The 16226-nt window shown below is 35.6% G+C and overlaps 2 protein-coding genes across 5 annotated transcripts in view; one reads left to right on the plus strand and one right to left on the minus strand.

Annotated features, from left to right (window-relative positions):
* Atg9 (autophagy-related protein 9) overlaps positions 1-16226 on the minus strand; it is a 347588-nt gene that overhangs the window by 256092 nt on the left and 75270 nt on the right. The gene's annotated exons all lie outside the window — the stretch shown is intronic.
* On the plus strand, positions 1075-2093 carry LOC137249966 (uncharacterized). Its single transcript, XM_067782078.1, has one exon. The coding sequence runs from the start codon at positions 1092-1094 to the stop codon at positions 2085-2087; it is 996 nt and encodes a 331-aa protein (XP_067638179.1). The 5' UTR covers positions 1075-1091; the 3' UTR covers positions 2088-2093.

The following is a 16226-nucleotide window of genomic DNA, read 5'->3' on the forward strand; positions in this document are numbered from 1 at the left end:
TCATGTCTGATTGTGTATTCACATGTGAGTGGCTTCATGCAGGCCTCTACTACCTACCTACTATGCCTTTGTAGGTTTAATTACATTAACATATGTATGTATATTTCAGTTAACTAACATGCATACGTAGGCACGCGTTGGCTGTATACCTACCATTAATGGATGTGTGTGATGAAAGTATTGCTTGCTACAAGTATAGGCAAGCTACTCGATGTCACATCAGAAATGAGGTAATATTTTTTTAACTACAAAAGTCTCCATCCTGGAAAAAAATTATTCTTTTAGATGAAAGTTCAGCGCATATTGTATATATTAAAATATTCGTTGGACATGTTTGTAATAATTGTTAAAAAAATTTTACTTAAAAAAAAAATTCGTTTTGTAAAATTTAATATTTTTTAAACGCAGTTATAAAGTAAATATTGTTGCCTTCAAAATGAAATAAAAATGAATTAGATACGATGAGTGCAACCAAAGATATGGAATTTTGAGTGTGGGCAAATTTGCCTCAATTTGCTTAACCATCGAATTTGAACACATGCAGATCGCTGGAAAAAGAATTTTTTCACAAAATCCTGATATAGGTGTTAACTCAAATTACGAAAAGATTCCCAGAAAAAAATTTGGTGACTTTTAAAAAAAGTGAAATTTTTTTTCTACAAATCCGTACTATTTGTAAAATAATGACCCATATATGTAGTACTCCTATATTGCTGCTACAGGCTGGTACACTCACAAACATCAGAGTGCCGATACATTTATTGTCGTTTAAATGTTTTTGTGTTCAATAATCGAATGTACCTAAATTTAAATTGTTTCTTGTCACACTTGTGCTGCTACAATCACAAAAATTGTGTAGGCTGTCTTGTTTTGATTTCGAATTCAAAACTCATTGCGAGCACTTTGTATTAGCAATATAGGAGTATTGCATATATAGTTGGAAAGATACTAATAGAATGTAAACAAAAATATGTCCAAAAATAAACGATGAATCAGCCTTAACTTAGTGTATGAGAGGCAGTCGTGCTGACATTTTGTAGTCACTTCATCGCAAGGTTCATACATACTTATGTACATATGTATATAAAAAAATGCATCGTTTTATCATTAAGTTTATAGTTTTTGTGGCTATGGTTGTAGAAATTTCTACGGGTAATCAGCACACAATGGATCGGCCGGCTCCGAAAGGTTTAGTTCCTGATGAAAACATTTCATTTTTGTTTTTGAAGTCCGCATCTGATGCTGAGAGTGCCAAATCAAAGTTACAATCTACTTTTCAAAGCTTCTTAGAAAATTTGCAACAAAATTTCTCTTCTTCAGCTATCCTACAATTACCCGGAAACAGCACCGAAAAATCGCACCAAAAGAGGCAGAAAATAAAAAATCACATTGCTTTTTTTGAAATAGCTTCAGTTTATTTAATGGAGTTCGCGTTTGCATCTGAACACTTTTTGCAAGTTACCAAAAATGAAAGCATTGAAATTTTGTTTAAGCTAAGACGGTATGTAAAAAAAGCATGTAAAAAAAGAATACCTACACGCATAAAATCGCTGCTCACTACTTTTTTTGCTGATATGGATATTTTCAATGTTATGTTTTCCGAAACAGTTGATGAAGGACTGGAATATATTGTACAGACGTTACAGATAATACAAACCGCGTTTGATGGCTATACAGATACACAAAAGAGAATTTTATTACATTCATGTTACAAATTTGATGACTGGTGTTACAATCAATGTTTTGAGTTTTTGCTAAAGAGGTCTGCTTATATTTACCACTGTGCTTCAAATGCTGGTTTGGAAAGAGTGTACAACATATATGCGATGACAGAAACTATTACTAAACATATAATGAGACAACTAGCATTAAAGGTGCAAAGATTATTAAACTGCCTTACATTTAACGAATACAACATAAAGTGCAGTTTCCTAAGGCATACTGGCCATGGTTTTCAAAAAATTTACGCTATCTTGAAAGACCTTCAAGCTTATTACAATATAGAATTAAATCGGGAAGGTTTACGGGACAATGGGCTTTGTATTGATGAGTTTAAAAATCTAGATAAAAATACAGGGTTCCACTAAACTGTACGTACGTTAATCTGTTTAAGCTTTGATGTCAAATAATAGGATGGGTTATTATAAGTAGGTATCAACGTAAAACACACCTATAAGCAACGATAATTTTTTTTAAATTCATTAAGAATCTGTCAACTCCTATACCTATAAGTCGATAATTTTTTCCTACAACAACAAAGTGTGATCAAGCCAATTAATAGTTCGTGATGTGTAACAATGACATGTAAATTAACGCCCCGATTCTGAGCGTTACCGGTAAAATAGTACGCAGAACATTATGTAACCGAATATCGTTACCAGTTCTTTTATCCGCGATTCTGGCCCAAGTGGTAACGCTTTCATCACCGAAAAACTCACCAGTGTCTGTGGAGAAATTGGAAAGGTAGTTTTCTTCGCTTTCACGGTTGCCACTTTGGTCCATTTGGACCAAAAATGGTCCCTTCCAACCCCATTTGGTCCATTGGCCCCTTCTCTTCAATTTTTGTGCTTTTTATGCAGTATACACGATTGGTACTTTTCTTTCTTTTTCACTCAGTAAAAATTCACAATATTGCCCAAAAATTCGCCTCACTTTCGTCAGCCCCCCTGTAAAAAATTGCTCAGTCTATAAAATGTACCAGAAAAATAACATTTCACCTAGGATATAATTTATGCCTGGCTATAAAAAGAAAAATGTTGGCAAACACATTGTCGTTAATTGTTGATGAAATAACCGACTAATCAAAAAAAACTCTTGTTTTATAATATAATATGTAAAATATATGAAAATAAAAATTGCTTCTCACCTAGCATAGCTCATAGCGAGCACTCTACCGTGAGCCTAACACTTTCAAAACTTATACAAGGAAATTCTATGCATTACTTCTCGTTTGGCACGTTGATATTTAAATCTTTCTCACCCAGCTCAATTAGTTCAAGGAATTCCAGGACTATTGTGGTGTTAAGCCACGCTAAGTAATTCAAAATTAAATATCATGGCACAAGAAATATTTTAACTCGAAGACAGAAAGACGCAAATGCAAAAAAGATTTGATTTCGGAACAAATGTTTTGTACAAAATTATTCCTATACCTGCTAGCAGAACCCCTGAGACCTGGGATCAAAACTCACACTTATTGAATCTAGGCTCTGATATGAAGTTTAAACGTTAAGGGAAAAAGTAAGCATCTATAAAAATAGCGCTAACAAAATTGCCAAGTTTCATTTATGATTTACTGAGTTTTCCACATACATAGTTCGGTCACACTAGAACGCAAATTTTGAACCGTTTCTTACTAAAACCCAACTGCACTATATATTTTATTTCATTGCAATCAACAACATAATTCTCGAACCAAGAGCTTTGTGACCAAAACTAGGTTCACAACGTTTGGTTGGTGAAAGACATAGACTTATCCTATGTCAAAATATAGTACCATTTTTGGTTGCATGTGTATATATTTTTTTGCTCTGCTTGAATTAAAGGAAAGTCTTCACTATGTTTAGTAAAATTTTATATATAAACATCATACAATTTTGTATTTTATACTAATAATTTAAAATAAAAATTTGGTCGTTTTTTTCGATGGATTTTGGACCCAAATGTAAACATGGTGTGACAACCGTGTTCGCTTTACCGAAAATGCATATTATGCATGATAAGTTTCTACATATGTATATTGTAATTTATTCTGTGAAAGTACATAATGTAAACAAATATGTATAGCAAGAGGCAACACTTTTTTACTATTATCTTTACTTATTTGCGCTTACAATTCTTTATTTTTCAGTTTTGCCTTTTTCTAAACAACAGCTGTTGTGTGGTTATTTCGATGTAACCACCTACTTTTGTGGGTAAAAAATTATCCGGCTATTTTCGAAGGTAGAATACCAAAAGGGTGTAAAAGTTGCCGCATTATTTCGTTACCGTGAAGAATGCTGTTGCCACACTAGAATCGGGGCGTAAATTTCACTTTTTTTGCACAATAAAAGTAATTACAGAAAAGTAGTTAAGCGGAGCGTAATGTCGAACTTGCATATGAAGGAACAAACTTCGCATTCGAAAATGAGCAACACGTCATACCGTATCAGCTTCTCTTTCAAATACGTACAGAAGTGTTTAAAGGCCGCGGCACAATGACATTTTTCATATAGATGCGTTTAACACAAGCTTATGCATTCCAATAACATCGCCACAATCAACCAAGGTGTTGCGTTTGTAAATATGAAGTAACTTCAGAGTTGACAATTGAAGTTTATTTCGCCTTGCCCATTCATATACAAAATTTCGCGAAGCACTGGTAGAAACATTTTCCCTATACAACAAAAATATTTTCTAACATATTTTGTGTCGTATTCATTTGTTATATTGCAGTTTTTACGAGTACTTGCGAAAAATGTTATAAAAGTTACCAACGAGTGGGAAAAATAATTTAACTTGCAAAGTGTACCAACACTCTTAGCCAAAGCAAATGTCAAATTCTTCTTCTTATGCTTTGTTTGTAACAAAATTTGGGAGTTGGCTACTTTTCCATGTCAAATGGCGCCAGTGTCGCCCAATCTACCTTCTCCATAAAAAAAACGCGCAATCTACTCATAATGCATAACATTGAGTAGAACGCATCTATATGAAAATCTGCTTATGTGTCGGGGCGCTTACTTCATTGCAAATAGCCCCCGCGTTCCAATGGACTGTGATCCAGATCCCGATACAAATTTAACATGTAACAAAAAATGTATCCATATGGATCACATTTGCATATTAAGGCCGGGTTTTTCAGTGCGAGTTTAAACTCCAGTTAAAGTTAACTAGAGTTTAACCCTGCAACTTCGGCCGCTTAAGCTGAGTTGAGCAGCAAAATTTTATGTTATCGAAGAAAGTGGCAAGGTTAAACTCTAGTCAACTTTAACTAGAGTTTAAACTATCACTGAAAAACCAGGCATAAATCTCAATCGGGATCTCGATCACTGCCCGTTGGAACGCTGGGAATATTACCGTAAAAACAGACATAGCTTTAGCAGATTAGTTCAAGGTATGATCGCAACTATATCTTGCTACATATAGTTCTTGCAATGTAAAGCGGAGCAAAAGATTTAGATATCGTTAACTTTTGGCGCAATCAAAATTTTAAAGCGAAGCGACCCGGCAAATTGTTCATTGTACATCCAGCACACATTTTTCATGCTGTCTTAGGTAGAATGAATAATGTAATGTATAAAAATAAAACAACACTGTATAAGCCTTAATATATTGTACTTAACAAAAGCGCTGTTTGTACTTTAATTATTCTGTTAATAAAATAGATTTTATTATGATTTTATATTGAGGTGCTTCATTATGATTGATTGTTCGATTGTTCCACTCCTGTAATATTAACTCTTTTTACTTTAAAGCTAATCTCTCTTTTTTAGTTCTGTTGACTATAAATGAGTGTTTTTTTTAGTTTTTTTTCAGCGTATTCGCTTCCATTATCTCTAACTTTTTATACCTTTCATGAAATTTATTAAGGTTTGGTTTAAATCCTCAAATTGTCCTTAAAGGATAATATGTAGTCCTACCAAAAATTATACCGTAATGATCAGGATGACAGGCTGATTTGATTTAGCCATGTATGTCGATCTGTATAACGCAAAATAGTCCCTTAGTTTTTGAAATATGTTGATTTGATGAGAATTTAGTGAGCAGGTTATTTGGGTGTCCGATTAATCATTTTTCGGAACCGGCAAACGAATATTTCGAATAAGAGGGTATATGTTATTTAACAGCTAGAAACTTAAAATTTCACAGGATTATCTAAGCATCCGGCATACATTGTCACCTGAAAAAATTGTTAAGATCAATCATATATAATATATATCCTATACCGCCAATTTTTCAGAAAAGAGGGTTTTCATAATTTCTTCCACAGCCAAGCTGGAAGATTGAAATCTTAGCAAATGAATACTTATATGGTATGCATTGTTGTCTGAAATAATTGTCCATATGTATATATTATATATGAAATACAACCAATTGTTCAGGTTTTTAACAATTTCTTCTTCATTTGAGCAGCTTAAAGTTGAATTTTTTTCAGATGCGCACATATATAGCATACATTATTGCCTAAAAAATTTGTCAAAATCGGTCATATAAATATTATATATCCGATACAATCGATTTTTTTTTTTTTGATAAGCTCCTTCCTCACTTTAATAGCTACAAAAATTGAGATTTTTCCAGACAGTTACATGTATAGCATACATCGTCATAGTTAATAATTATTTTCTTTTTTTAGTCAAAAAATTTTCTTTGGTGAAATTTTATGAGATCCTGGGAATATACATACCAATTTTGTTTTTTGTTGTACTATAAAAGATGTTAAATTCCATTGTACTAAATTTTTATTTAAATAAATGCATTTCATGACAAAAAATGCAGCCTTTTTATTTTTCGGACTTTTTTCAACAAAATCTACACATAATAGTAAAACCCGGACATCTATTTATTAAAGTAGTAAAGTAGTAAGTCCGGCCCTATAACTATGGAACGGCTAATCTAACTGAAACAAATTTTTCAACAATAGATTATTCCAAATGTCTAGATGTGAAACCTTTATGGCATTTGAAAGTTTTTGTAACTAATACCAGAAGTTTTTCATAGAAAAACTAAAACCAACTCTCAGAGTACTATACTTATTTATACTATTCCATAAAATTACAACTGCTTTTTCGCCATAAAGTTTGATCCAATTGCGATATTGTGTTGAAATTTGATACACCGCATTCTGTTGAAACATGAAGGATTCTGTATGAAAAAAATCATCTCATTAAGATGAGCCGTTCCATAGTTATAGGGTGAAAAGTTCTACCATTGCCTCCTTAAAAAATTAAAGTCCGAATTTCAATTTTATTTTCGGATTTATAAAATAAAGTCCGGATTTAATAATTTATTTCGGACTAAAAAATAAAAAGTTCCAAAATAAGTTTTTCTGAAGGACTTTTATTATAAAAGGAATAACAGTTTGGGTCCCTGATATGTTACATATATATCCGATTCATCTTGCCAATAAATGCTACTTTGGACTAGGTAGGCAATTGAAAAGTAAATTATTCTCTCGGCAAACGAAAATCATGCTCTACAAGTCACTTATCGTACCTGTCCTGAAATATGGTGCAGAAGCATGGACCATGACAACATCAGATGAAGCGGCTCTGGGAGTGTTCGAGAGAAAAGTTCTTCGAAAGATTTATGGACGTCTATTCGTTGGCGATGGCGAATACCGAAGTAGATTAATTGTGAGCTGTACGAGCTATAGGCAGACATCAACATAGTCTAGCGAATTAAAACGCAGCGGCCACGCTGGGTAGGCCATGAATAAAAGATAACGATCCGGATAATAAAGTTTTTTATCGGAACCCGCCTATGGAAGAACCAGGTGGTGACCAATTGGCGCCAGTTAAGGAGCGAAGAAGCAACTGGTGCGCCTTGTTGGATGGCCATAACCGTTTAAACGGTTAAGTGCCAAAGTGATAGGTAAGTATTATCCGATACAATCGATTGTTCAGATATGTGGTTTTTCGCCACTACTCATTTTAACAACTAGAATCTTTAAATTTTACCAGACTATTACGTATCGCTAGCTAAATTCACAAAGGCCCTTACCAAAAAATTTAGGATTTTACATGATAAGGAAAAAACATTTGACTTATTTTGTTTTGTTGATTTTCCGACAGGGTGGATAAATGATGTATATTGGAACGATTTTCCGTCATCCCTTGTCAAATTTGGTTTTGAGACAACCCGGTTTCGGCGTTGTGCCATCATCAGCGTCGAAAAAAAATTTTATTTTTCATTCACTATATGCAGATATATATTGTTGTAATGTTGTAGTACGCACCAAAAAATTGTGAACATAAGTGTTTTGCGCGGATATAGTCTTGTTCTCCAAACCGGCGTTGGACCCACCCATGGTAAGATGAGCCGTTCCATAGTTATAGGGTGGAAAGTCCTACCCTTGCCTCCTTAAAAAATTAAAGTCCGAATTTCACTTTTATTTTCGGACTTATAAAATAAAGTCCGGATTTAATAATTTATTTCGGACTAAAAAATAAAAAGTTCCAAAATAAGTTTTTCTGAAGGACTTTTATTATAAAAGCAATAACAGTTTGGGTCCCTGATATGTTACATATATATCCGATTCATCTTGCCAATAAATGCTACTTTGGACTAGGTAGGCAATTGAAAAGTAAAGTATTCTCTCGGCAAACGAAAATCATGCTCTACAAGTCACTTATCGTACCTGTCCTGAAATATGGTGCAGAAGCATGGACCATGACAACATCAGATGAAGCGGCTCTGGGAGTGTTCGAGAGAAAAGTTCTTCGAAAGATTTATGGACGTCTATTCGTTGGCGATGGCGAATACCGAAGTAGATTAATTGATGAGCTGTACGAGCTATAGGCAGACATCAACATAGTCTAGCGAATTAAACCGCAGCGGCTATGCTGGATAGGCCATGAATAAAAGATAACGATCTGGCTAATAAAGTTTTTTATCGGAACCCGCCTATGGAAGAACCAGGTGGTGACCAATTGGCGCCAGTTAAAGAGCGAAGAAGCGACTGGTGCGCCTTGTTGGACGGCCATAACCGTTTAAAATTGTGAACATAAGTGTTTTGCCCGGATATAGTCTTGTACTCCAAACCGGCGTTGGACCCACCCAGGGTAATTTTTTATAAGCGCGGCCAAAGGCCGCCAAAGCAGAAAGGTGTTCTGCACAAAAATACTATGGATACCACCCCCGTTTTCGGTTTTTCGTTAATATCTTTTGAACGAGTTATAATTTTTATTTTCCGCCTTCGGATTATTAATACTGATGCCAAGACGCGTCGATTGACACCTCTCTCGAGGTTTTTGGTAGCGTATTAACAGTCGACCGCTCAACTAGACTATTACCTTATTTTTGCTATTTTACTGGGCCCATAAACTGTAGGTTTAAAGTGTGTTAGACGAATAATATTTTATGCTTTTAATCGGGGATTGCCCGTATTGCTTTTTTAAATGTATGAAAACATTTATTTGAAGCAATTTTTTTAATTTTATAATTTATTTAATAATTTGGGAAAAATGTAAACAACGTTACATCAGGACGGACAAGGTGACAGCTGTTTCGATTATACCTTGTAAATCTCTTCAAGGCCTTTTCTCCCGGGAGTGGGAGTCGAACCCGCACTCCTACGATAGTTGAAATGGTTACAAACGCATTCAGCTACGTCATGCCTTAGTTGTTGTAAAGTTTTTCTCAATTGCCTTCTTTTTGCATATTTTAATCTTTTACACATTGCATACTTCGTATGCAATTATGTGTTAAAGCTATGCTTGGTACGGCGGTTTCAAAGAAACTTTGGTTCTGTTGCTGTTTTTGTTCTATTTATAGAACTACAAGGAATTAACCAATTTTGTCTGTTTGTATGATTTTAATCGGGGATCGCCCGTATTGCTTTTTTAAATGTATGAAAACATTTATTTGAAGCAATTTTTTTAATTTTATAATTTATTTAATAATTTGGGAAAAATTTAAACAACGTGACAGCAGGACGGAAAAAGATTGAAAGATGTAAAAGATTACAATATGCAAAAAGAAGGCAATTGAGAAAAACTTTACAACAACTAAGGCATGACGTAGCTGAATGCGTTTGTAACCATTTCAGCTATCGTAGGAGTGCGGGTTCGACTCCCACTCCCGGGAGAAATGGCTTTGAAGAGATTTTACAAGTATAATCGAAACAGCTGTCGCCTTGTCCGTCCTGATGTCACGTTGTTTAAATTTTTCCCAAATTATTAAATAAATTATAAAATTTAAAAAATTCCTTCAAATAAATGTTTTCATGCCTTTAAAAAAGCAATACGGGCAGTCCCCGATTAAAATCATACAAACAGACAAAATTGGTTAATTCGTTGTAGTTCTATAAATAGAACAAAAACAGCAACAAAACCAAAGTTTCTTTAAAAACCGCCGTACCAAGCATAGCTTTAACACATAATTGCTTACGAAGTATGCAATGTGTAAAAGATTAAAATATGCCAAAAGAAGGCAATTGGGAAAAACTTTACAACAACTAAGGCCATGACGTAGCTGAATGCGTTCGTAACCATTTCAACTATCGTAGGAGTGCGGGTTCGACTCCCACTCCCGGGAGAAAAGGCTTTGAAGAGATTTACAAGGTATAATCGAAACAGCTGTCGCCTTGTCCGTCCTGATGTCACGTTGTTTAAAATTTTCCCAAATTATTAAATAAATTATAAAATTAAAAAAATTGCTTCAAATAAATGTTTTCATACATTTAAAAAAGCAATACGGGCAATCCCCGATTAAAATCATACAAACAGACAAAATTGTTTAATTCGTTGTAGTTCTATAAATAGAACAAAAACAGCAACAAAGCCAAAGTTTCTTTGAAAACCGCCGTACCAAGCATAGCTTTAACACATAATTGCATACGAAGTATGCAATGTGTAAAAGATTAAAATATGCAAAAAGAAGGCAATTGGGAAAAACTTTACAACAACTAAGGCATGACGTAGCTGAATGCGTTTGTAACCATTTCAACTATCGTAGGAGTGCGGGTTCGACTCCCACCCCCGGGAGAAAAGGCTTTGAAGAGATTTACAAGGTATAATTGAAACAGCTGTCGCCTTGTCCGTCCTGATGTCACGTTGTTTAAATTTTTCCCAAATTATTAAATGAATAATATTTTATTCAGAACTTTTTATAACATGTTGAAACAATGCTTATTATGATCCAAATAAATTAGCATACAAAGTTGTTCATTTGCAAATATATAAACGCATGTCTATATAATAACTTATCGAATAAGTTCCAGCAATCACTACAACCAATACAAACACATCAAAATTGGCAATAGCCGCATACTATTTTACGACTCATCCCGGATTCATCCTAGCCTAATCGCATTTTTTCAGGGTTTCTAGGAGTTTTTATACTCAGAAAGTGAGCAGAATTTATAAATTTTACATTTTCATAGCACAGTTTTCATAGAAACATTAAAAATTATAGGAACAATTGAATTTTAACTACAACGTTTAGGGCCCTTTAAACTTTAAAGTTTATCTTCCCGATGAAAATTTATTTTCCCAGCTAAAATTATGTTTATGGGGCGGATAGTTTTTAAAGTTCATATAAGGAACGGCCCTTAGAGTTATCGTAAATAATATTTTAAATGACGGAATCATAATTTTTCAAAAGAGCCAAAGAGAGGTCTATAATGGAAATATCGTAATTTTCTTTGTATTTTAGTAGTTTCCTTTTATTCAAATTCAATTCAATGGCAAGCAACAATGTGAATGTGATGGTTCCAAAGTAATGGAAGGAGTAGGTTCTGCGGTATACTGTGCTGATCCGGAAATAAACACATAAATACATACATACATACATACAGGCTGTCAGATTACTGTAGCGTTTTCCAAACGGAAATAGTAGCCGTAACCAAAGCAGTAGAAACCCTGCAACCGTGTTAACTTTTATATTGACAGTCAAGCAGCAATTAAGGCAATAATCTCGCATAGCACAGCATCTAAATGCATGTTAGAGTTTAAGCAGTCCCTGGAGAGAATCGGGACAGGGAGAAGCATACATCTACATTGGGTCCGAGGGCATATGGGAATTGATGTGAATGAAAAAGCGGATGAACTAGCTGAAAAGAGCGCATCCCTTGAAGCTTGCTCCATAGACGTCCCAATTAGACTGGGCGAGATTAAGCGAAGGCGAGAGGTGCACATGATCGACCAAGCGGGAAAGACGTGGGTTCAAGCGCGGGGCTGTAAAGTGTCGAAGATTATGTGTAGGTCTTACAACCTTAGACTAACAAAGTTGCTTCTATCATTAAAAAGAGAGGACTGTAGACTCATGACGGGTATTCTGACTTGACACTGCCTTCTGGCGTCACATGCCTTTAAATTAAACTTGGTCAGTGATAGCAGATGTAGGAGGTGCGGGTTGAAGGAGGAAACGATCGAGCACGTTCTGTGCTCGTGCCCTGCACTTGCCAGGCCACTTGTATGAATTCACAATAATAAATACACAATGGCAAGCAATTTATATTCAATGTCACTTATACTATAGACAAACGGGCATATTTAATTTGCTTTAAAATCTTAAAATGCAAATTAAAATTTCACCCTGACAGACGACAATAATGTGGAATTTATTTAAAATTTTCATTTTTGAAGTTTTTGGTGTCCGCTAGCCAGCGACACTGGTTTGGTGTCAAACTGTAACAGACGCATCAATCCGGAGCAGAAATATGCACTTCTGTATATTAAGCTGGGTCGATTTATTAACCTATATCGCGCCATCGATTTTTCGATAGGTTTTGGGCTCAGGAAAAAAAGTTCCACTAAGCATACCCAAAAAAAAACAATTTTCGAGCCAGCAAAATTTGAGTTTTTTGACTTTTTTTCTTTAATTTTAAAGGTTTTTTTATGACCTACTTAAAAAATTTTCATTTGATTTAAAAAAAAAACCTTAAAAATCAAAGAAAAAAAGTCAAAAAAACTCAAATTTTGCAGGCTCAAAAATTTTTTTTTGGGTATGCTTAGTGCAACTCTTTTTTCCTGAGCCCAAAACCTATCGAAAAATCGATGGCGCGATATGGGTTAACTTTCGTCCATGCAAATCAACCCAGCTTAATGAATATGAATATGTGAAGGGGGAATAGTCGAGAATCGCTCTCGGGCAATGCCTTGAGGCCAGAACCTGCAGATCTTGGAAAACATATTTGTTGAGTTGTGGGAAAAAATGCGGGTACTGGCGAGAAAATCTAGCTGTTTAGTATACTTAGCTCCGTAAAGTTGAAGCCTTGCTACTTAAATAAAGGCTTTGTATAGCAGCCGCTAGGAATGAAGCCGGAAGCAGACGTGATGGTAGGAGTAATTCAGCTAAGTAGCACTGCTGTAAGTCGTTGTGTCTATGTTACGAAGACCATACCAACAGCACCACAATGACCATGTATTTCGTTCTCAATTCTGCGGTCCCATAGTTAAAAAGCTTTCTTCTTACTTGTTCAAAGGACACGTAGATTTTATCATGGCACCATCTGTAATACATACATAGTATCAGACGCATATAAATGCAAAAATGTTAATCAAAAACTAAGAATTTTCTAATATTCAAAATTTTTTTGTTGTGCAATGTTAATGTATTTTAAAATTTAAAAATACTTCGACATTCACAATAGCGATTTTCTAAGGCGTTGCCATATTTAAAATTGCTAATTGTAATAATTGCGTTATAGCATATCTCTACTTTGAGCTTTATTGCAGACTTAGGCACCTCAAAGGATTTAACGTTAAATCTTGCAAGTTTTGTCATACAAAATTAAATCTCGAAACGCAAATTTTTCTCCATTAAATCTTCTATAATTTGTTCAATAATTACAATATTTCAGGTATGGCAACCTACAATTCATGTGTCATGTAAATTTTTGATAGGAAAATATTTTAAGGTAGAACCAATTTTTAAAATCATGGATGACAGATATTTTTGAAGATTTTCACGTTAAGATTTTTACTGCCAAACGTGAGTAATATAAAAAAATTTTCAAAATAGAATATTCAGATATGTGTTTGCACTAGGGAACATGTGAAAATATATGTGTTTTATTAAAAAATGTAGATTTTTTTTTTGTCGCTGAAAAATGTCATAAAAATTTAAACTGTGCATGTGGCCCCACTTCATTATTTTTTCAAAATGAAAAAATCAAACGCCGAATAAAACTACAATGTAGGCATGTAGATATAAATTATTCAATAATAATTTGCTTTAGCTCCGATAAATTAGGTGTCCCACTTGTCTAATACTATGTTCAAACAGAAAAATAAACTGAGGCAACTTCGATTTAAATTGAGTGGTGTTCATACAACTCAATTTATCTTACACAATAGTATTTTGATAGCTGGTTGGCTCATCACTACAGCAACAATATACCTTTGTTCAGACTGTCAGAATATGCGTGTTGGTATTAGGCGAATGGAATGGAATGAAAACATAAAACTTTGAAATTTTTTTGTGTTGTAAGAAAATGTGTTCAAAGTTTTGGTTTCATTTTGAGTTTGCCATCTTCTTTTGACAATTCCTAATCCAGTGAAATGAAAAAAATAAAATCAGGTGATGAAATGGGCCAACCATATGGTTGAGCTATGCGTAAAACTGACGTTTAAATCTACTCAATAAACACACTTTACAAGGTGGCATTTGCAGTTTGAAACAATTTATTACGCAATTTTATTTAAATTGGCAATTTATTATTACAATTTATTATATGATAAATTGCGTAATAAATTGCCCAAATGGTATAAATTGCCAATTTGGTGTGTGCTTGTACCGAGTATAAAGTATCACATTTCGCCAGGCTTCGGGGGGCTGGGTCAGCCACGCAGGGCCATTCCACCACAGCGAAGAATTTGCCAAGTCCATGGGTTTGCATCCTCTTGTGCCCATATCTACTGGATTGTCGCGACTACCTACATGCTTCCAGGAGGCGCTTCCGACGAGATCCATAATTTCAGCTGTTCGATTGGATACGAAAGTTTTCCAAGCGTGGGGAGGCTTTTCGAGCCATGCTAACAAAATTTCCGAGTCAGACCACATGTAAAGAGTTTTAAGAGAGAGCTCGAGATGGGATTGTACGACGGCGATTAGTCGGGCAAGGAGTAGAGCTGCACATAGTTCTAGTATTGGAAGACTGGTAGTGCGAAGAGGAGCAACCTTGCCTTTAGCGACCAGAAGGTGGGACGACGTGGTGGCAACGTGGGTTGTTCGCAGATATATAGTGGCGCAATATGCCTTTTCTGACGCATCACATAAACCATGCAATTCAACCTGCTGGTTCAGAATATAGTCAACCTATCGAGGTATCTTTATATTTGAGATGTTGGGTAAATTGTTTGCGAACTGCGCCCTTTTAATGAAGCGAAGGGGCTTCACTGGTTCGTCCCAGCCGGTTCCGTCTATCCATAACTCTTGGAGTAAAATCTTGGCCTGAATCATAATCGGCGTAAGCCACCCTGCGGGGTCAAAAAGTTTTGCGACCGAGGAGAGAATATGTCGTTTTGTACTAGCGAACGAGAGCGGTATTGAGTCCACTGTATACGAAAACGTGTCGGTCAGGGCGTTCCACTGTATGCCGAGAGTTTTGGTGTTGCTTGCTTTCTCGAATTCCAAAAGATTGGTGTCTAGCAAGTCCTCTTCTTTGATGTTTTTTATTATACTGGGGTGATTGGCCGTTATATTCCGTAATGGAAATCCTGCTGACGCTAACACTTGGACGACTTGGGAGAGAGATGTTTCAGCAGAGAGAATTTCATGGCTGCCAGAGAGAATGTCATCTACATATGTTTCTTTCGTCAAAACAGGGACGGCTTTGGGGAAAGTTTATTCTACATCTTTTGCCAGTTGGTGAAGAGTACGTATGGCGAGGTAGGGGGCACAGTTCACACCAAATGTGACTGTTTTCAGACGATAGTTTTCTATGGGGTCGCTCCGAGATGAGCGAAAGACGATCCTCTGATAGTCTCTGTCGTCTTCGTGCATTATAATTTGACGATACATTTTTTTTACGTCTCCGTTGAAAACAAACTGGTATGTCCGCCACTTGAGAATCAGAAGCATCAGAAGCATCAGATCGGGTTGGAGGGTAGGGCCGGTATAAAGAACGTCGTTGAGCGCATGTCCAGATGCCGACTTCTTTGAGGCGTTAAACACGACCCGCACCTTTGATGTCTTTTTCTCGGGCTTAATAACTGCGTGATGGGGAAGATAAAATGAGACGCATTTACCTACGTTAAATTTTTCATAGGAGCCGGTTTCCTCCATATGATCGAGGGTGAGGTATTCTTCTAGGACACTATCATATTGAGTATTTAAATCCCCTTTCCTCTGGAGACTTCTCTCCATTCCAAGAAACTGGCTTAGAGCTGAAGCGGTGAAGTGGGATAATGAGATTGACTCTGGGGAGCTGGGTTTAAACGGCAGCCTTACGATGTAACGACCGTTATCATCGCGTGAGGTTGCGGCTGCGTAGAAATTCTCGCAAAACTCGTCTTCTGGGGTTATTTGGGGTTTGGTGGGAACTCCATCCAATTCCCTGAATTTTTGCAATAGAGAGTTAA

The sequence above is a fragment of the Eurosta solidaginis genome, chromosome 4 (assembly GCF_040869045.1).
Source record: "Eurosta solidaginis isolate ZX-2024a chromosome 4, ASM4086904v1, whole genome shotgun sequence".
Taxonomy (NCBI): domain Eukaryota; kingdom Metazoa; phylum Arthropoda; class Insecta; order Diptera; family Tephritidae; genus Eurosta; species Eurosta solidaginis.

Coding starts and splice junctions, on each gene's coding strand:
- LOC137249966 (XM_067782078.1), top strand. CDS start 1,092: ATGCATCGTTTTATCATTAAGTTTATAGTTTTTGTGGCTATGGTTGTA.